Source organism: Rousettus aegyptiacus, unplaced genomic scaffold (assembly GCF_014176215.1).
Source record: "Rousettus aegyptiacus isolate mRouAeg1 unplaced genomic scaffold, mRouAeg1.p scaffold_m13_p_10, whole genome shotgun sequence".
Taxonomy (NCBI): Eukaryota; Metazoa; Chordata; class Mammalia; order Chiroptera; family Pteropodidae; genus Rousettus; species Rousettus aegyptiacus.
Window position 1 is genome coordinate 26278552 of NW_023416285.1, and position 20618 is coordinate 26299169.

The following is a 20618-nucleotide window of genomic DNA, read 5'->3' on the forward strand; positions in this document are numbered from 1 at the left end:
CATGAATTTGAATTTATAATATCAATGTAAATTTATAATTTACCTTAAAAATAATTTTTCACTGAAAAAGCTTAGAAATATGGACCAATTCACAAGCAATGAGCACTCCTAGAGTCCAGATGGTAATATCTAAGTGCCATTTCCCTCTAATAAGAACCATGGAGAAAAGGCTGATGCCCAGAGTGGTGCTGTGTTTTCACTGGAAGCTTGGAATCCTCTTCATAGCTCATTCCTGTTATTGGTAGAGTTCGTAATTATACTGAGATTCAATTCTATATCCAGATTCCTAGTTAAGAATCCTTTAGAGAAAACTATCGGGAAACACTGACATTTTAATTGGTCTAATAACAAGACTGAATTTATACTTTAGTAATACCACTCTGACGGAAGTGTCAAGAATGTTGTGGGTGGCAGGTGTGTAGACAGTAGTTGCACAGGTGGACGTTAAGAAGCTTAGTTGTGATTCAGGTCGGATATGGGAAAGGCCTAATTTAAGACAATAGCAGTCTGGGAAATAAACTGGGGGTGGATTTGCTATCAAGATGCAGCAACCTCAGGTCTTAGAGATCAGTATGTGTATTGAGAGGAGAGTGTGTTGGGTAATGGAGGAGCAGAGCTTCAAACAACTATCTCAGAGCCAGGGGCAAGCTGTGGAGAAGGTCTTCGAGTAATGCAGATGGGAAAGGAGGTAACTTGTGGAGAAAGCTCTCTCATGCTCCCAGCTCATCCTCTTATGAACTAGCCCTGGAATAAATAGGTGAATTTGAAAATGTCCTCCACAGGTGGGCATGCTACCCTGTGGTAACCAGCTGCCTTCTTAAGCCTGCATATCAACTCTCTAAAGCTTTCCTGAGGCTCTAATAATATGGGGGCCCCCTTCCAGCCTAATCAATCAGAAGTATTGGACAGAAATCTGATATTAAGAGAGGTCTCCAAATGGGTGTTAACTAGAGGTCCTGCCTGTAATAAAGAACAAAAAGCATGTGATCAAAAGAATTGCTCTCTGAGACGCGGGTTCAGGTAGCAATCAAACCGTGCTCTGGAGAGAACAAAGGCAGGCAAGAGTTTATAAAGGCAAAAATCACTATATAATTCTTCCATGCAAATGGCTAGCTAAGTTAACAGGGATTGGTTGGTTCCAATGTGCAAATAAGGGAGATGATTACAAGGAAGTGTAACAGTGTAAAAAAATGCATTTCAATAGCATCTTCCTTGTTCACATCTCCCCTCTTTATTCTGGCCAGTACTACTTTGGAAAATATGTTGTTATGGTTATTGGTATCAATTCCTCAGTAAGTCAGCCCCAAGGACAGGGCAGAGTGATATCTCCAGGCGCCAGCTGCCTAGGAGTAAATAGCTCCAAGGCCTCCAAGAAGAAAAATAAAACAATATTGCCGCTGGAGTACAGATAACATATCTGTCCACCAGAAACCATATTTCTTTGTGCTAGATGCTAACAGCTAACTTTGGCTTTTGTAATTTGCTTTCTTGCTTGATCAAGGCCAACCAGGACGTAGTTTCGGGCTTTATAAGCTGCCTCTTCTGGAGGCTCAGGGCTGACTCTCTAGTGGGGAGGGTCAGTCGCCAGCTGGCTAATGAAAGCTGATTCTCTAGTAGGGAGAATCAGTTGCCGGCCAGCTAATAAAGGCTCGTAATTAATCTCAATTGGCTCTGTGAGTCTTAGACTTGGGTCTTAGATTTGAATGCACCGCAACAGAAGGTAGCAAAGTCCGTTTATTTTCCTGAAGCAGTTGTTATTCTAGGATGTTTATGGTTCAGTAGTGAGCTGAGTTTAACATTAGTGACTTAATTGGAGCTCTAAGAACGGAGGGACAATGTACATAGGTCCCACTTCCTTAATGGCTTGTTTTAAGCGACTCTTAGCAATGCTTATTCCATTTTATTTTCTCCATCATTATAGGGAGAAGCATTTTGTGACTAACCACTCAGACCAGACCAGATAATCATTGATTCAGATATGGGGCACTGAATTTTTAAATAAATGATCCGCTGAGCAGAATTTTAAAGCGAAGCATATGAAAAATGAGTTGTTCGGTAAATCAATTCTTTCCTTTGCAAGGCTGGAGAAAATCCGTTTTTAAATGTGAGCAGGATAACACGTGCATGTATTAGGCAGACATGCGACTGGTGGCCGGATTTACGGAGAAAAAGCCAGAACGGAAGGAATCCATCTCAATATCTTCTCCCAAAAAGAATTGGCGCGAAGAGCCAAGGGCCAGGAAACTTCTCCGGCTTTCTGACGTGGCCTGAAACTCGGAGCCAGCCACCACGCATGCGCAACGCAAGGCGGATGCCCAAGACAGGCCCGGAGTTCCACTATTATCTTCCCAGGCCACGTCCCTTCCTTAGAATCAAGAGGGAGGAGCGACGTGGACGCTCGAAGCCGCGCCTACAGCTCGTCCAGTTCCCGCCTGCCGCTTCGTCCCACCCCACATATCCCCCGCTCGGGACCGGTTTCGGAAACTCGGTAGACAAGCCTGCAGTCGGAGTCGCGCGCTCGAGCGCGTGCGCACTTCTGCGCGCACCGGCCCCAACGCGAGGAGGCCCCGCCCTCCGCCCCACCTCGCCCGCCCCGCCCCGCCCCACCTCCTGCCCTCCAGGCGCTGAGAACCCCGGTAGCCGCCCGCACTCTGCAGCAATGGAGGTCCCCGGGAGCCTGTGCAAGAAAGTCAAGCTGAGCAATAAGGCGCAGAACTGGGTGAGTGCGGGCAGAGGAGGCTGGGAGCCTCCGGTTGCAGCTGGTTCCGGAGCCGCTGCCTTCCTCCCTGCTCCACTGCATCCTCTTTGGAGCGCCAGGGATGGGTACCCGAAGCCGCGGCGCCTCCCAGCTGTGGTGGTGGTGCAGGGCGGAGTGGTACGGCTGGGATCTGGGCTGTGCGTGCGGTCCGATCCACCGTCAATGAGAAGAAGGCTTCCTTCCTAGGTTCGATGAGGTCTAGAGGAGCTGGCGGCCCTGAAATCTGTCCCCACCCCACCCCCCACAGAGGAGCTGCACGCATCCCTGGAGTGGCGTTAAGGTCTGCAGAGGAGGCGGAGGCGGGCGCCTTCGGCTGGTTTTTCTTGGCTCTGCCATTGCATTTAGCTCAGGTTTGGGTCCGTTTCCAAGTCTTTCCATTTCTGAGTTTCAGTGTGAGGGGAGAGTACCCAACAATGTGGCCATTCATGAGTTGAGACTGCTCTGAATTGAAGTTCTTTGTGGCTCGGTGTTAAATTGGAATGTCTAACAAATAACATGGAGTTTTAAGACTTGATTCCCGGAGACAGTAAGGTGTGGAAAGACTAATGGTTTATAAGGTTTGTCAACGACTGCCAGTTGGCCTTGATGGTCAAGTGGTGTGACTTCATTTAGGTTGCTTCCTTCCTTAATTGTTTTTTGATGAGAAATAACCTGAAGCTAAGATCATAAATGCCCATCGGGGTGGGGTCCAGGGAGGTGATGTCCAAACCGACAGTCTGGAAAGGACATTTTTATTTCATGTGGTACAACAACAAAATCATGAGGTTTAAATGCAGCCTTTCAAATCATTACCCTTGGTGAATCAAAGAAAAAAAATAGAAGGTGTTTCAGGCAAATATTCATTTGCAGTCATTAATTTACCATATCTGTTGTCAGGGATTCTCACCTGATCCCTTTTTCCTTTCAGTTAACTCTTCCTTAGGTGACAGGAGAAGGAGATAAAGGTGAATTAGAACATTGGAAAGAGCACAAGACTAATGGCCTGATCTCTGGTTCCACCTTTGCCATTTCTCTGTGATCCTGAGGAAAATTACTTCTTTAAACCTCTGCTGACGTAAGGGTATAAGAGTGTGTACTTCACAGGGTTATTCTGAGGAGTAAAGAAGATAATGAATTTGAAAGTGCAGTGAAGTCACTGCCCCGGAACTATTGATATTGATCCTGTTACCTTGAGTTTAAATACTCTGGAGAGTTTTTGTTGAGGAGTGAGGATAAAATTACATATGGTGGGTTTAGGCAACTGTTACTGTTTGCCTCCAGAACTGAGACTTGATTCTGTGAGAAGTTCTAGATGAGGCCAGAATTTTTAATTTTCTGAGCTTTTTAAATCTTTCTTTGTCACAGTAGGGAACACCTACCACGTTTCCCTGTTACATATACATAAATCAACAGATAGGCACAAATGTGAAGAAGTCATGCACCTTTAATGATAAAATTGGTGGTCCAGGAAGACCTGTCCGTTGAAGAAATTAGACATTGGTAGAGCCCAGATGTGGTAGACCTGGAGAACAGATAGAGTTATAGTGAAGTTTAAGTCAATTACAGGCATTCCTCATTTTATTGCACTTCGCAGATACTGTGCTTACATGAACAGTGAGGCAAAACCCTCCTCCAGCAAAAAGATTAAGGCTGGATTTTGTGAAAGTTACCATTTTTAGCAAATAAGTATTTTTAAATTAAGGTATATACGTTATAATTTTTAGATATAATGCTATTATTTATTAGACTAGAGTATAGTGTAAACATAATTTATATGTGCACCGGGAAACCAAAAATTTGTGAATCACTTTACTGTAGTAAATATTCACTTTATTGCGGTGGCCTGGAACCAAACCTGCAATATCTCTGAGGTATGCCTATAATAGAATTGAAGTCTATTACATAGAAGTCTATTAAATAGATTTGTCTGCCACAAGTCTTTGTTCCAAGTGCTAGGGATGCAGTGGTGAGAAAGAGAAAAGGGTCTTGCTTTCATGGAAATTATATTCTACCTGGAGAGAGTTAATTAAAAAGTAAACAAAGTCTACAGCCATGCCACCCCGAATAGGTCTGATATTGGAAGCTAAGCAGGGTTAGGCTTGGTTAGTACTTGGATGGGAGACCACCTAGGAAGACTAGGTGCTGTAGTCGTTAAAAAAAAAAGGCAAACAAATAAATGAATGAGATAATTTTCCCTTCTACCTTTTCTGAACAGTTTGTCTCTTACACTGTTAGATGCCTTTCGTAGAGGATTTTGGGGAAGACTATGGTGGTACAAACAAAACAAAACAAAAACAACAACAAAAGCAAAAAACAAGAACGCAGAAATGCAGAACACAGCATATCAAAAGCCAAGCAAGAGACCAAAATATTCATTTCTCAGAACATTGGCCTGGCCATAGTCAGGGGCAGGCATTGATCTTCCTAGAAGCCAGGGAGATACTGCTGGAATAATTGCTCCCAAACGAAGAAAAGCTGGTCTTTTACCGAGAACACACTCTTAATGTTGTTGATGATGATGATGATGATGATGATGATAATAATAATGAGAATGATAGCAAGGTCTAGAGCTGCATTGTCCAATCTGATTCCACGAAGCGCCTGTGGCAACTTAAATTTAGTTAAGATTAAATATAATAAATTCTGTTCCTTAGTTTCACTAACCGCATTTCCAGTGCTGTATTGCCACCTGTAGCTCGTGGCCACTGTACTGGACAGCATAGTCTAGAACATTTTCATCATCTCAGTATGACATTTTATTGGACGGGGCAGGTCTAGATAGTCACTTCGAGATGGATGCCAGCATTTTTTCTCCTCATCTATGTACTTACGTATTCATGTTTTTATTGTTACTTTTGTCCCAGGGCAAGGAAATTTTGAGAGATAGTGGCTACTATTGCGGTTTTAGGCAATTCTGCAGCCCTGGCTTCTGGCAGGGTACTCAGCACTGTTAGCCTCCCCTTAGCATAGTTCTTTCTGTAAGTTCGATATGGGAAACAAGCTTTCCCAGGCTGGCTCTGTTACATTGAATGTTGAGTAGTTCTCTATTCCAGTGCTTCTCAACCAGGTAAAATTTTGCTACTCTCTCCCCAGGGGGCATTTGGCAATATCTGGAGACATTTTTTGGTTGTTTGTGTGTGTGTGTGTGTGTGTGTGTGTGTGTGTGTGTGTGTGTGGTGGGGTGTTGCTTTTGTCAGAGGTGGGTAGAGGCCAGGAATGCTGCTCAACAACCTAGTGCATGGGACAGCTTCCACAACAGATTATATGGGCCAAAAAGTCGTTAATGCCTAAGTCGAGAAACCCTGTTCTACTCTTGGCTTTGAGTAAGAAAAAAGGGGAAATTTATGTAAATCTGAAATGCAAAAGTAGTAATTTAAAATAAAATCAAACTGATCTCTTCTGCCAACCTGGAGGTTGCCATCTTTTGCTCTGAGATGGATCAATTATCCATAGCATTCCAGCAACAAAACTGCAACCTTGAATTGTTTTAAAAGTGCATTACTAAATAATTTGTTCAAATGAAGGGAATAATGTTCCTTTTTGGTGTTCATCTAAGTGGTAACCATTTTAGTGAAATATCCTTTCCTAAGGACACCGTTCTTTACCAAATAAGTTTTAACCGAGTAAAAATAGTGGAACGATTAGACATTATTTGATTGAGTCCATTTCCTAACTTTAAATGAACACAGCCATTATTCAGGCTCCTTTCTTGTCGTCTTCTCCCTAGGTTCTTTGATGCTTGCATCTCTTCCCTTTGTCTTTATCTTTTTTGGTGTTAAGTGTACAATTCAGGGTTTTGGTTTTTTTTTTTTTTTTTTTTTTTTTGTTTTTTTTTTTTTTTGTTTTTTGTATATTCACAGAGTTGTGCAACTATAACTAATATCTAATTTTAGAACATTTTCACCACCCCCAACAGAAACTGTGTACCCACTAGCAGTCTTTCCTTCTTGCTTCCCTACCTCCAGGCCCCGACAACACTTCGTGTCTCTGGATTTCCTTCTTCGAGATTTTCCTATAGATGGAGCCGGTATATGGCCTTTTCTGTGTGTTTTCTTTCACTTAGCATAATTTTTCAAGCTTAACCCATGTTGTAGCACATATCAGTAATTCATTCCTTTGTATAGTCAGATAGTATTCCGTCATGTGGATATACCACCGCTTGTTCATTCATCAGTTAATGCACATTTGAGTTGTTTCTAACTTTTACTGAGCACTGGCTAGGCATGAGAGGGTGGGCCTTGTGGAAAAAGTATAAAACAGTCCATAAATAACAAACAAATGATATGGGCAGTAAATGTTACAGGGACTGTGACATGTAACCAAGCCACTAAAGACAGACAGGAATGCCAAGTCAGGAGGAAATACTAACTCATCCTTGGTCCTTCGTGAGACATTCATGTTTTCCTTGCAGAATTATAGGAAGGATTTGTCTAGAGTGGGTGGAAAAGGAAGAGAAAGGAGAAGGGGAACAAGAAGATTGCATGCGGAGGTGGCCTTTTAGATACGTATAAAGTTTAGGCAGGTGTCCTTCCCCTTGCATTTGCAGTAGTTTTAAAAAGTGTTCTTTGATTTACTCTGAAAAACTGGGTGGGGGGAGAATGTGGCGAAATCCTTTTTTTAAAGTTTATTTTTTATTTGAAAAATATTAAACATACATAAACAATAAATACCCTTATACCCAGATTGCCATATTTGCTACCAGAATTTTTTTACATGTAGGAAGCAAGAAACCCCGAGGAAGCATTCTTTTCTAGTGATTAAAATAGACGATCTCTGCTTGTCTGTATTTTCTCTCAGCCATATCCTTAGCAGTTTATAGCTTTCAGATAAGTTTTATACATTACACTCGATTTACTAAGAAAATTAGAAGACTGTGTTATAGTGCTAAAATGAATTAAAATTAATCAGATACAAATTTCTTCTTGCCCAAATGCAAAGCAGCTTGGAAAAAAATGCCTGAACAAAATGACCCAGTCAAACCAGTTCTGCAGGTATAGGAAAGGAACTGGTCCAGTACCCCCTTTGCTGCCGCTCTCATTTCCTGTTTTCAGAGGCAGCTTCCTTCTCCCCAGGCTGGGAGTCTCAGGGACGAGGTGCCTCCGCTTCTCAAGGGATGCAGCTGTCTGTGTTTGAAACCGTGTGTGTGTGTGTGTGTGTGTGTGTGTGTGTGTGTGTGTGTGTGTGTGTGTGTTTTTAAAGATATTGGAAATGCAGAGCTGGAAAGTTACGTTTGCTTCATGGGCTTATTGAAAGAAATGGATAAGGGGACCCATATTATAATTTTCACAAGCGATTGTTGAACATGTAGAAGCACAATTCTGTTGGAAATACATCTGTAAAAGAAACGATTAGTGGGCTGGGGATGGCTCGTGTGGCGTGCCTAATAACAGAATTACCCAGCTGTGCTTTTGGCCTTGGAGGATTTTCTCCTTGAGGGCAGTGTAGTAAGACTCTCATGGGCAGAGATGCCTTTCTCCTGTGCACTGGGAGGGTTGTGAAGGGGGAGGTCTGAAAAGAGGTCGTGACCCTTTGGCACCTTCTCTGCAGTCTCCTGTAGAGGAGACTGCCTCTGGAAGTTGAAGAGCTGGATGGAAATGCATTCCTTTACCAAGTCCATGTGTACATACCTACAAAGGTGTTTGTTCCCCACTTCGAAGACCTTTGGGCCAAACCACAGCCCCTAGTGGATTCGTCTCTGACCGTTCCATGTCTCACCCTACGGCTGTGGAAAACAGTCATGGTGACTGGTGTTGCTTTAAATTTAAGATTGTTGACTTCACAGGTGTCCTTCAGGCTGCCTGCAGTCATTCTGCGTTCCCTAGTCACGTTTCTCCTTTGTGCTTGATGGTCCCACTGGAGGACACTTCCCCCAGGCGTCATCAAAGGTCTTAAATGCTCTTTTGATGAAGCCTTTGCTGGCTACCCAGTCTAAACCACTCCTCTGCTATCTCTTCACAGTTTTTGCTTTATTTACCTTTTTCCCTCTTTGAAACTTAGTCCTGTTTAAATGATATAATTTACTGATTTATCTTGGTGTTCTTTTTCCTCGTCTCTCCCCTTGGTCCGTTGGTTCTCAACTTGAACTTGCATCAGAATCACTTGGAGGGCTTTAAAACTCAGATTGCTGTGCCCCAGCCCAGTTTTTGACTTGGTAGGCCTGGGAGAGGACTTGGAAATTTTGCACATCTACGGTTCCCAGCAGATGCTGAGATTGCCGAGCAGGGAACCGCACTGTGAGAACCACTGCGCTAGGAATGAGGACTCGATGAGCTCCACGAGGACAGTGTTTTATTGGTACTGCTCGTTTCTGTTTCCTCAAGCACCTGGAAGAATGTCAAGCATGTAGTGTGCATTCTGTAAATATTTTTTCGAATGAATGATGAATAAAACTGTCTTGAAAAATAAGAGCTACAAGCAATATCAAATACAAACATCCTATCAGAAGAATGCTGACACTTACCTATTTTTTAAAGCTGTAACTCGTTGCAGAGAACCTAAATATGTTTTTGCTCTATAGGAAGAGAAAGTGGAGGCTATATAATTCATTTATTTTTAGGAAAACAGCTTTATTGAGATATAACGTGTATGTCATTCAGTTCACCAGCTTTAAATGTATACAATTCAGCGGTTTTTAGTACATTTATAGTCACCACGATCAGTTTTAGAGCATATTCATCATCCCCCTAAAGAACCTTGCACTGGTTAGCGCTCACTTCCCACTTCCTCCTTCTCCCAACCTCCCAGCCTGAGGCAACCACTAATCTATTTTCTATCTCTGTAGATTTATTTGCCTGTTTTGGACAGTTCATATAAATGGAATTACAAAATATGTGGTCTTTGTGACTGGCTTTCACTTAGCATATGTTTTTGAGTTTATCCATGTTGTAGCATGCATCAATACTTGTATCATTCTTTTTTATTGCCAAATAATATTCCGTTGTGTGGCTATATCAAACAATTTTGTTTATATTTAATTTATCCGATTATCAATTGATGGCTACTTTTTGGCATTTATGAATAATGCTGCTGTGAACTTATGTGTACATGTTTTCATTTCTTGTGGGTATGTATCTAAGAGTGGCGTTGTTTGATCATACGGTAACTTTGTGTTTAACATTTTGTGGAACTGCTGTTTTCCAAAGTGGCTGTACTATTTCACATTCCCGCCAGCACATGTATGAGGATTCTGATTCCTACCCTCACCAGCACTTGCATTGTCTGTCTTTGTGATTATAGCCATTCTAGTGGGTGTGTAGTGGTGTCTCATTGTGGTTTCAAGATGCATTTCCTCCCACGGCTAATGATGTTAAACATCTTTTATTGCAGTTATTTGCCGTTTGTATTTTTTCTTTGGAAAAATGTCTATTCGTATCCTCTGAGGCCTATGTAATCTTTTGCCCTGTTCATTTAAGAAGAATAAAATTTGGGAGAACGACAGTTGCATTCTACTTTTTTGTGCGTATATGTGGAATAACCATAAATAATAACCAATGTGTTCCACTTTTTTTCATTATGCATGGTCATGATACCCAAAGCCATCCTTTCCACACTTCAATTAATAGTCTGCTCTAATGCCGCCCTCTCAGAGGCCTTTCTTGTCTAAAGAGGCGCTCATCCCCCGTCTCTCTTTCCTGTCTTACCCTGGTTTGTTTTTCTACAGTGTACTACAGCCAATCTGCTATTATGATAACTATTATTGGTTTGTCTCCCCCAGTGGAATGTAAGCTCAGTGAGGGTGGGAGACCCTGTTTTGTTGACTAGGTGCACTAGTAGGGCCTTCGTAAATACTAGTTGCATGAATGACTGGACGAATGGATGAGTGTGAGAAGACTGGGCTCCGCAGTCCACTACTACTAGTTTTGGGAGCTTGGACAAGTTATTTAACTTTTCTCAGGTTTCACATCTTCATCTGTAAAATCACTGTTGTAAGAATTTCTGTGTCCTTGGGTATCTATAAGGATTAAATTAATTGTGGATATAAAGCACTAAACACTGCCAGATACTCTAAAAAAAGATAATGTTTAGTTTTGATCTTTTTCCTTGTTTTGACATGTTATGTAGGGTAGTGACTACCTGTTTACAAGGAATATGTGTTTACCTTTAAAAAGATTCAAGTGAATGAGAATTCTTTCTGCTTTTCCCTTTTCCAGGGGATGCAGAGAGCAACTAATGTCACCTATCAAGCTCATCATGTCAGCAGGAACAAGAGAGGTCAGGTGGTGGGGACCAGAGGTGGCTTTCGTGGTTGCACAGTTTGGCTAACAGGTATGGTCAAAGAACGATAAACCAGTATATTTCAAAAGCAGTATTATAGACAGCGTTGGAATAGGAGTAAGCATGTTTAAATTTTGAGCTTATTTCTTGTATCTGGAGTGTCATAACTTGTAACTGACAAAGTTGCTTAATAACAATGTATTTCCTTTTGGTAATTGTGTTTGTTCTTTGTAGAATTGCTGTTTAAATAAAGGGGAAAAACCAGAATGTATATGAAAACTGCTTTCTAGTTGATAACTGCATTATATTCTATAGACTTTTGCATCAGAATAAGACCTAGATTCTACCTTCAAGAAACTAATAATGTAAATTATATGGAGAGAAGGAGTGAGTGATAAAGATAATCCATTTTTATCATTCAGCTTTTGTCTCTCTTTGGTTCTTGTTTGGTTTTCCCAGAGCCTCTCTTTGGGCTTAGTCATAGCAGGCTGGGGAGAGGGTAAATTCATGCAGAGTTTGGAGGTAGATTTAGAAATGGTGGATTCTTTTACTTCTAGGAATTGTATTTAAAATTTAGTTACATTTCACCAAATTACCTACTTAAAATTTATACCTATTTACTCTCCCACCAATAATATGGGAAGAGGGTCCATCTTCCATTTTCTTTGGCAACACTAGGTACTACCAATCCTTACAATATTTGCCTATTGTTAAAAACATTTCTATTTTGGTTTCAATGTTAGGTCTATTTCCTTTTATATGAAAGAAGACAGCACATCAGTCTGCGTAGCTCCTCATTCTTAAGTAGATTGTTGTTACATTGTTACTTTTACATTGTCCAGTTTTGTAACACTTAACATTCTGTTCTTACTTCTTAAATTTCTCTAATTGTATTCAAATTCTGTAAGTAAATTGATTCAATACTTCCCTTACAATCAGCTCTTTTATGATGGCATGCCTACTCATGAGCTCTTTGAGTCAAGCTTTGTCTGTGTTTCATTGTTAAGTAGTTTTGGTAAGATGGCTTTCTGTTGGGTTCTGAATTCTCTGAGTTTTTATTTTCCAGAATGTCTGACAGCTTGTCTGAGTTAAATATATATTTGATTCATTCTCTCTTTGTCTGGAATTCTTAAGACATTTCTTCATCGTCTCCTGGTATTACATGTTGTGAACAAGTGTGGGACTAATCTGATTTTTTACCTTCTTTTTAGGAACTTTCCTTGTTCATCTGGATGCCTGAAGAATTATATCTTTTCCTATATTTTCTGTTAGAAGTTTTGCCTTTCTCATTTAGACCCTTTGTCCATCTGCAGTTGACTTTTGTGTGTGGTGCGAAGGAGGGGTCCATTTTCTTTTTTTCCATGTGGGTAATCAGTTGTCCCAAGAGCATATATTGATGAGGTATCCTTTGTCTCTGATCTGCAGTGCCAGCTGTCACATATCAGGTTTCCACTCATGTGTAGATTTGTTCCTGGGCTCTCTGATCTGGTCTACTGGCCTATGTGTCGATTCCTCTATTAGTATCACACTATCTTTATTGTTTTTCTGTAAGTCTTGAAATCCAGTGTAATATGTCCTCTTACCTTATTCTTCATCAGAAATAAGAAAACTTTTCCTTTGTGCCTCTTTGTATTATTGTATAAATGTTTTAATTAGTTTAATAGTTCCCCCCAAAGCCTGTTGGGATTTAATTTGGAATTACATTATATGAAAAGGTTAATTTTGGGGAAAATTGATCTTTAGAATATTGGATATTGGGTACTCCTTTTCTTGAACATGGTATATTCCTTTTAGTTTACCATTGAGGATACTTATAAATACTGTATCAAATTTTTTTGATACTCGGCTTTACGTTCCTATGTGTATTTAGTTTTCATAAATGTGTATTTGAAAAGAATGTATTTTTTTCCAACGTGTGCAGTAATCTATGTGTTCATTAGATCAGTCTTGTTGGTTGTTGAATCTATAGGCTTCATTGATTTTCTTTTTTTTCTTTTTATGTTGGAAATGGAAGTCAAGATTTCTTTTTCTTGCAATTCGGTAACTCAACCAGGATCTTTCAAGGTATTAAGTGGCTTGCATTCTCCTGAAGCATAGCTTGCTTTTTCTCAGATTTTATTTTAGATACATTTTCTTGTTTTGTATTTTTACTTCGGTTGGTATATTAGTATCCCAGGACTGCTGAACCAAATCACTACAAACTGGGTGGCTTCAGAAAAAAATTTATTCTCTCAGAGTTCTGGAGGCTGGACGTCTGAGGTCAAGGTGTGAGCAGGGCTGCTGCCTTTTCTGCACTCTGAGGGAGAACCTGTTCCTTGCCTCTCTCCTTGCTTGTGGAGGTTGCTGGCAGCCCTTGGAGATGCATCACTTTAATCTCTGCCTGTATTCCCACCGCCTTCTCTCTGTGTCCTCATGCGGCTGCCTTATAAGTACCCCCGCCATTGGATTTAGGATCTATGGTAATCCTGTGTGACCTCATTTTAATTTAACTAATTACACCCACAAAGACCCTGTTTCATAGTCTGAGGTTCCATGTAGACATGCATTTTAGGAGCACACCGTTCAGCCCTGCACAGTTGGTTTCCTTTCTTCGGGTATACCAAAGCTTAGTTTGGGGCTGTCTTTTATTGTCTATTGATTTTCTCTAACTGCTTTAATTTATGTTTTTGTCCATGTTCACTGTCATCATATTAGTGAAACCTTCTGTGTCAGTAATTCAATTTTCAGCAGTGTCAGTTCTTACTGTTTCAAATTAAATATGTACATTAAAATATATATGTGTGTATAAATAGACTCTTTTATTGTAATTTAGGTTGTCGTTGTTGTATAACAAGTTTAAATTTTCAAGTTTCAGGTTTTTTTTTCTTTCCGATACTTGTTGCTCGACTGGTAGTTAAAAACGACAACAACAGAAAAGAAGAAGAAGCTGCTCTTCCCCAGCCTCCATCTCTTTCAGTATTATTGCTGTCTTAACAAATTACCCAAAACCTACTGGTATAAAACAACCATTTAAATTTGTTTACCATTTTGTGAGTAAGGACTACAAAACGGTCCCTCGAAGCAGTTTTCACTTAAGTCTTGCTTGGGTGTAGTCATGCTGGTGTGGGCTGCAGTCATCTGAGGCCTCAGCTGGGCTCCTTGTCTGCAGTGACTCACTCAGTTGATGATGCTTGGCAGCTGGGAGTTTAGCGGCCTGAGGCTATTGACTGGAATGCCTACTTGTGACCCCTGGGTATTAAATAGCTGGCTTATCCCAAATTAAGTGTCCAAAGAGAAGCTGCATAGCCTTTTCTGATCTAGCCTTGGAGGTCACACATTGTCATTTTTACTGTCATTTTTACTGTACTCTTGGCCGCAAGTGGGTCCTAAGGCCAGCTCAAATTCAAGGGCAGTGAATTAGGCAATAATTCCTGATGTGATGGCAGCGTCATCACGTTGTAGAAGAGCTTGCAGGAAGGGAAATGTCCGTTGTGGCCATTGCTGGAATATATAATCTGCTATACTCATATTAGTGTAAGTTTTTAATGTGTAAAGCAACACTGTATTGATCCTCTCAGTGAATCCTGTTTTGTATTTTTTTCAGGTAGCCTTCTGTGCTACCATGACTTCTTTCAAGAGCATCAGTACATTAGACTTCAATATTTTATCTCTTGTGTCATAACTACCTTGGTTATGAATTCTGTAATTACACAATCGCCAAGGTGGCAAGTATTAATACATAAATGTGCTCTTACCTTCTCCATTCCTTCTCGTTATTTAGTGAATTAACATCACTGGTAGAGGAAAGTGAGTTGAAATGAGGATATTCTTTCAAGGTCAATGCTATCATAAATTGAATTCCCAGATACTTTAATCTATGAGAGGTGATGATCCTGGGATATAGAAATAACTTTCTGATATTTCACTTTTGTCCTTTTTCTGCTCTTGTCAGAAGCAATTTGGGCATATAACTTTGTTTTAAAATTGGCATGAAGCTTTACACTACTGGTAACAGGAAGACAAAATATCTGTTCAACCTTGTCTAATATTAAAATTGATTAAGGCCTTTGAAGTTCATCAGTGGTTTCTAGGATACCTTTGAGCATAGATAGGAGTTATTAAAAACACAAATCATTATATTTAAACTATAGATGTTTTTCTAGCTTAGAGGTAACACTTATAGAGAAATATTTGTAAGATTGTTATTGAGAGACTGCTAAAAATAATGTAATTAAGCCTGTATTAAAATTCTTCATTACTAGTTATCCTTCTAACTTTGTATATGGAATATGTATGGACTCTTTAATTTTAGGCTTATCTGGAGCGGGGAAGACCACGGTGAGCATGGCTTTGGAGGAGTACTTGGTTTGCCACGGTATTCCATGCTATACTTTGGATGGTGACAACATTCGTCAAGGTCTCAATAAAAATCTTGGCTTTAGTCCGGAAGACAGAGAAGAGAATGTTCGACGCATTGCAGAAGTTGCTAAGCTGTTTGCAGATGCTGGCTTAGTGTGCATCACGAGTTTCATATCACCTTATACTCAGGTATGTGGCTTTTGCGTTTATCGAGAATATGGTATTAGGCAAAACACATAGTTTAAACATTAGAGTGTGCTTTGAGGTGAAATCCAAATTAAAATAATTAACCTCCAACATTTTCATGCTGTGACTTTCTGAGTAAATTCATTTTTGATAAAACCTGCTATAACTCTGTCGTCTCCCCGAACTGTACCAGGGTCGTTGGCCTTAAGCCAACGGCCAAATTATTTCAAACCAACTTTTTAATTCAATAAATTTTTAGAAAATATTCAACAGATATCAGACACCAGAGAAAATCTTAAGTTTCTTAACATGTGCCCTATTGTGGTTTCTTTGCTCAAAACTCTTGAGTTTCATCTCTTTCATACCATAGCAGCACCTATTCACTTTTTTGTATTTCTCTGACAACTCATGTTGTTTCTCTCCGAGAGACTTTTGTTTCCCCCATCGGAAGGGCATTCCTCTCCTTCCTGCCCCCCTGTTCTCAGCATTATTCACTCCTGTTCATGCGTTGAGACTCAGTTCAGTATCTCCTCCTCCTGAGTACCTTCCCTTCCTCCCTCAGCCTTTGCTGGGTACCTGTCTTTGGTGTCCTTGATATTGTACCTTAATACATTGTTTTGTTATAAATACTAGTTCATTAGTTGGTGGTGGTAATAATAGCAGCAGTATAGTAAAAATAATAATAGGATATTATCAGCTGACATCTAGTGAATAACTACTTTGTATTGATAACTTTTTAAAAGTGCTTTTATGCAAATTGTATCATTTAGCTCTCATCACCCAATGAGGAAGGTAGAGGTGAGGAAACAGGAGTACATTACCCAAGGCTGCACATTGTACGTGATAAAGCAAGGATTTGCACCCAGACAGTGTCCCTGGAACCCATGCTCTTGCCTGCCGTGCTTTGTTACTCCTCGAGGGCTGGGACTATGTCTTATTTGCCTTTGTGATCTTGATGCCAAACCCTGCTCCCGGAGCACAGTAGATGTTTAATGTTTGTTAAATGATAGCATAGTCCCTTAGGAAGCCCACATATCAAAGAACAGGCAAATTAGCTTAGTGGTTAAAGGCAAGGGCTTTGGAGTCAGACACAGTGGGCCGAAATCTCAGCTCTGCCAATAACTGTTATACCCTTGGCCAGTTCGCTTAATTTTCCCAAGCTCAGGTAATGTCTGCCTCATAAGGCTGCTCTGAGGATTGAGTAGGTCATGCATTCAGAGCTCTCAGCGCAGTGGCCTGTTGTGTAATAAGTATTCAGTATGCATAATAAATAATAGCACAATTCTAGTACTGTGTCGTAAGCAAATCTGGATGGTGACTTAGACTTCAAAAAAAAAAAAGAAATTTGAGCTATAAAAATTATAGGTAAGTATTAGATTTAGTGTTAATCCTACAGGTTCACTTAATTAAACCACTACGGGAGTCCTAAAGATTCAGTGAGGAGTTTTTCATTTTCTTTAAATGTTGGGGTCTGTGTCACTACATCAGTTTAAAGTATATTAATAACGAGGTGTCTAAGAATGAGAGACATTTAGAGTTTCTGAATCCTTGGACATAAACAGGTTTTCACAGATATAAATAACAGTGATATTCTTGTACCTTCCGGGAATCTTTGCAACTGCTGGAAAAGGAGAAAGTAACACCGATTTGGAGAGCTGTCATCTGAGACCTGGTGTTTGAACATATCTGCTGATCTGCTCTTTGGCCCCCTTTTTCCATAGTGTGAAGCAAAACTTTTGTTGATCTCCTCTCAGAGAGCACTAAGAATGAGGTTCATACTACATTTTGGGCATATCAGAGTCGTGATACTATTTGGATTGAATCATTTAATATAGGATATATGCATTTTTCTGTGTCACTACTGAATTTGAGCATTTTGGTTCTAAAATAAACCTGATTGTTCCTATTCCTAAGGAGTTGGTAGGTAGTCTGGTGGGAACACACAGATATGAACGGTTATAATGTCTTGAGGCAAGTGATTAGGAAAATGTATATAAAGGAAGTTTCACAGAGGAGGTGCTGCTTGAAATGAGTCATGAAGGATGAATCAGGGTATACCAGTTAGACCGGAGGGAGAAAGCTATTTCAGACAGAGGAGCATGGACATGTGAAGGCGTTGGTGTATTGAGGACTCTAGGTAGTTTGGTAGAACTGCTGTGCAGGTTGAGCATGAGGGGTGATAAAACTAGAGTGATTTGCAGAGGTCTGATGATGAGCTCTGGACTGTGCAGGATTTTGCCTCACGGGTAGTTAAGAGTCTGAGAGCCAGGGGACCCTACATAGGAAGGATCAGGGAGTGACATCAGAAGAGTGCATAGGCTTAGTTGTGTGAAAAGCCCCCAAAAGTCCCATAACTTAAAGACTGAAAAGTACTCGTGATTAAAGAGATTTTCTATGATTCGTTAGTTCATTTGTTTTTAATGGATGAGAGTGACTAGTGTTTGTTGCCAGGGCAGTAGCCAGTGGAGAGGGGGGAGGCTGAAGGTTTCGGACGAGGTAGGGATCATGCGTGAGCAAGGTCATTTAGAGGGAAGGGGATTTGGTATCTTTGAAAGGATGAGCAGCAGGAGGAGGGAAATAAAGATGGTTGGAGATGCGGATATATTTCTGCGGTAGAGAGGAGATTGAGAGCATTTGTGCCTGGAGGTTTTCTTTTTGAAATAGAAGTATGGTCATCAGGTGAGAGTGGAAATTGGCATGGTATGTTAGAGGGACCATAAGAAAAGAGGTGAATGGCGGAAGCTGCGGAGGCTGGCTTCGAAAATGTTGGCACTGCCGTGACTTTTAGAGTATGACCATGGCGCTTGCACTTGAGAATGGCAAGATGAATGCATGGTCCTCAGGAGAGTACTTGGTTTTACTTAAGACCGGAAAGAAGAGGTTGCCTTACAAAGGTAGCTTATTCCAGAGGGCAGGGTGGGGAGTGTTTAGACTGAGTCATGAAGGTCAGTACCAGAGAGTTGGGGGTTAGGAGTCTGTAGAAAAGTCATTGTGGGAATGCTAGAGATAAGTGGCTGCAGGGGGTTGTGTCAGCCACGTGAATAAACTAGCCTCAGGTTTCTGAGCAGACCTGGTGTGAAGCGGACTTGCTGTCTTGCCCACTCAGGCTGAGGTTCAAGGTTATTAAGGCGAGGCATGATGACGCCTGCATTGGAACTGGGCTCTTTTTCTTAATAAAATTTAGGTGAAAGTTTTTATGAGGCATCTACTATTTTCCTTCCTTTAATTTTCCCAATATCTTGAATTTAAAGAGTACTATGCCTATTAAAAATTGTTATGAAGAATGTGTGTGTTAACTTAAAAATTTCTTGGAATTTTTTTTGTTTATATTTTAGAACTCTAAGTTAAATTCTGACTAATATATTTTCCACGGACTCAGCTGGAAAGTACTTTCACTCATCCTTGATATTCATGTCAGACCTTTGATTTTTTGTAAGCACTTTTTACTGTTTCTGTACTTGTCCTCTTCCTAAGGATCGCAACAATGCAAGACAGATCCATGAGGGCGCAAGTCTCCCGTTTTTTGAGGTGTTTGTTGATGCTCCCCTGCATGTTTGTGAACAGAGGGACGTCAAAGGGCTCTATAAAAAAGCACGGGCTGGAGAAATTAAGGGTAAGTAATGTTTTTTTTTTCCTCCTGGTTTCTCTTTGCTTAGCTATTTTATCTTACCATATCTGAGACTGATAATCTTTTTTAAGAGATCGGGAGTATTTAAATGACCTGGAGCTCCTTGAGAAGAGAAAGCGGATCTTATTACACTGTTGTAGGTCTCAGGCTAGCAGCACACTGTATATACACAGAGTGAGTATCGCTGATCGGATTGGAGTCCTACTTACAAGACAGTTTTAGAGGGTTGGGACTTTGCAGGCTGGTGGAAACTTACTTGATATAATTAGATGCCTAGTGATAAATGGGACATCGGTGGCTAGCTGCCGCCACTTCGGCTCTCTTTGTTTGAGTCCTAATGTAGGAAATTTCATAGCCAATGGGAAAAATCCCTGAATTATAAACATCTTGAGAGCAAGGACCATGTTTTGTTCTAATTTATATCATAGTGTTTGAATGGTCCCTTATTCATTTTGTGTGCAATTGTTGAATTAGAGTGATTCCATCAAAATATATACGCCTTGCTTTTTAGGTTTTATGGTGTGTTCCCAGAGTTTCAACTAAAGAATATTTGGACAAGGAAGGAGGCTTCCTGCTGTGGCCTATGATACCAATCATATTGTTTATCTTGTAGCCATCCTTTGACATTAATCCTGCTCTGTTAACAAAAATAGAGGTCATGCCAATGTTAAAAAAATGAAAGATAGATTACTTAGTCAACCTTGTTTGGGAATCAGTGATTTGTGCAGGTAACTTGTTTGCCTTCCCAATCAGGAGTGAGATAGCCTGGGACAATCACAGGAGCCCCAGGAGTTCTGTGAATTAAAGATTTTGGCATTCAGTTTCTGGCCCTGAAAAGGAAAAAGTGGAATGGGAAGGAAAATGCTTGTTACTCTGTGCTCTTCTGTATTTGGACCTGGAAAGGCTTTAGGGGTTGGGCCAATTTCCACTTGCCGTGGTGAAATCTGGTTCCTTGGATAAGGCTGACATCTAGTCGTGCCGCCATTGAGATGCAGTGTTACACATTAAGCTGTCACTTTTTGACTCAGAAAGAACAGGCTGCCTGACCTGAATAATTTATGACAGCAGGAGGCAAACCACTTTAGCCCTTTAACTTCTATATCCTTTTCTTTGCTGCTCGCTAATTTTTACTTCAGTATTTGGTAATAGAGATTTGGCAAAGAGAAGCAAAATGATGTGTTCAGGAAGTCTAAATCTTTTACTTATTTTAATTGTACATGGTTTTGTTGTTTTTACAAAGCTGGATCGGTGAGGGAGGTAGATTTGTCTGTCTGGTCGGAGCAAGTTACTTGTGGGCAGGGACAACGCCTTGAACATTTTCATATCAGAATTTAGCACAGTGCGTGGCCCAAAGCATAACTCTTGGCACACACATAGTCGATGCTTGTTGGATGGATTAGAAGGAGGAGTGGAAATTGGGTGCTCAACACACATTTATCAGTGCTTTTTGTTTGCAAGGTATATGTTTGGTGCTGGGGATGCAAAGATGAATAATACATCCAAAATACCTTGAGT

General features: G+C 40.6%; 1 protein-coding gene across 2 annotated transcripts in view; it reads left to right on the forward strand.

Annotated features, from left to right (window-relative positions):
* Nucleotides 1–2576: 2576 nt before the first annotated feature.
* PAPSS1 (3'-phosphoadenosine 5'-phosphosulfate synthase 1) overlaps nt 2577–20618 on the forward strand; it is an 80626-nt gene continuing 62584 nt past the window's right edge. Inside the window, exons 1-5 of one of the 2 annotated variants that reach the window (XM_016160833.2) lie at nt 2627–2719; nt 2945–3038; nt 10888–11002; nt 15243–15478; nt 18950–19088. In XM_016160833.2, the coding sequence (XP_016016319.1) occupies nt 10891–11002; nt 15243–15478; nt 18950–19088 (487 nt within the window). In that variant the 5' untranslated portion in view covers nt 2627–2719; nt 2945–3038; nt 10888–10890. Of the gene's footprint in view, nt 2720–2944; nt 3039–10887; nt 11003–15242; nt 15479–18949; nt 19089–20618 lie in introns of both variants that reach the window. The other variant, XM_016160832.2, reaches the window with a different exon arrangement.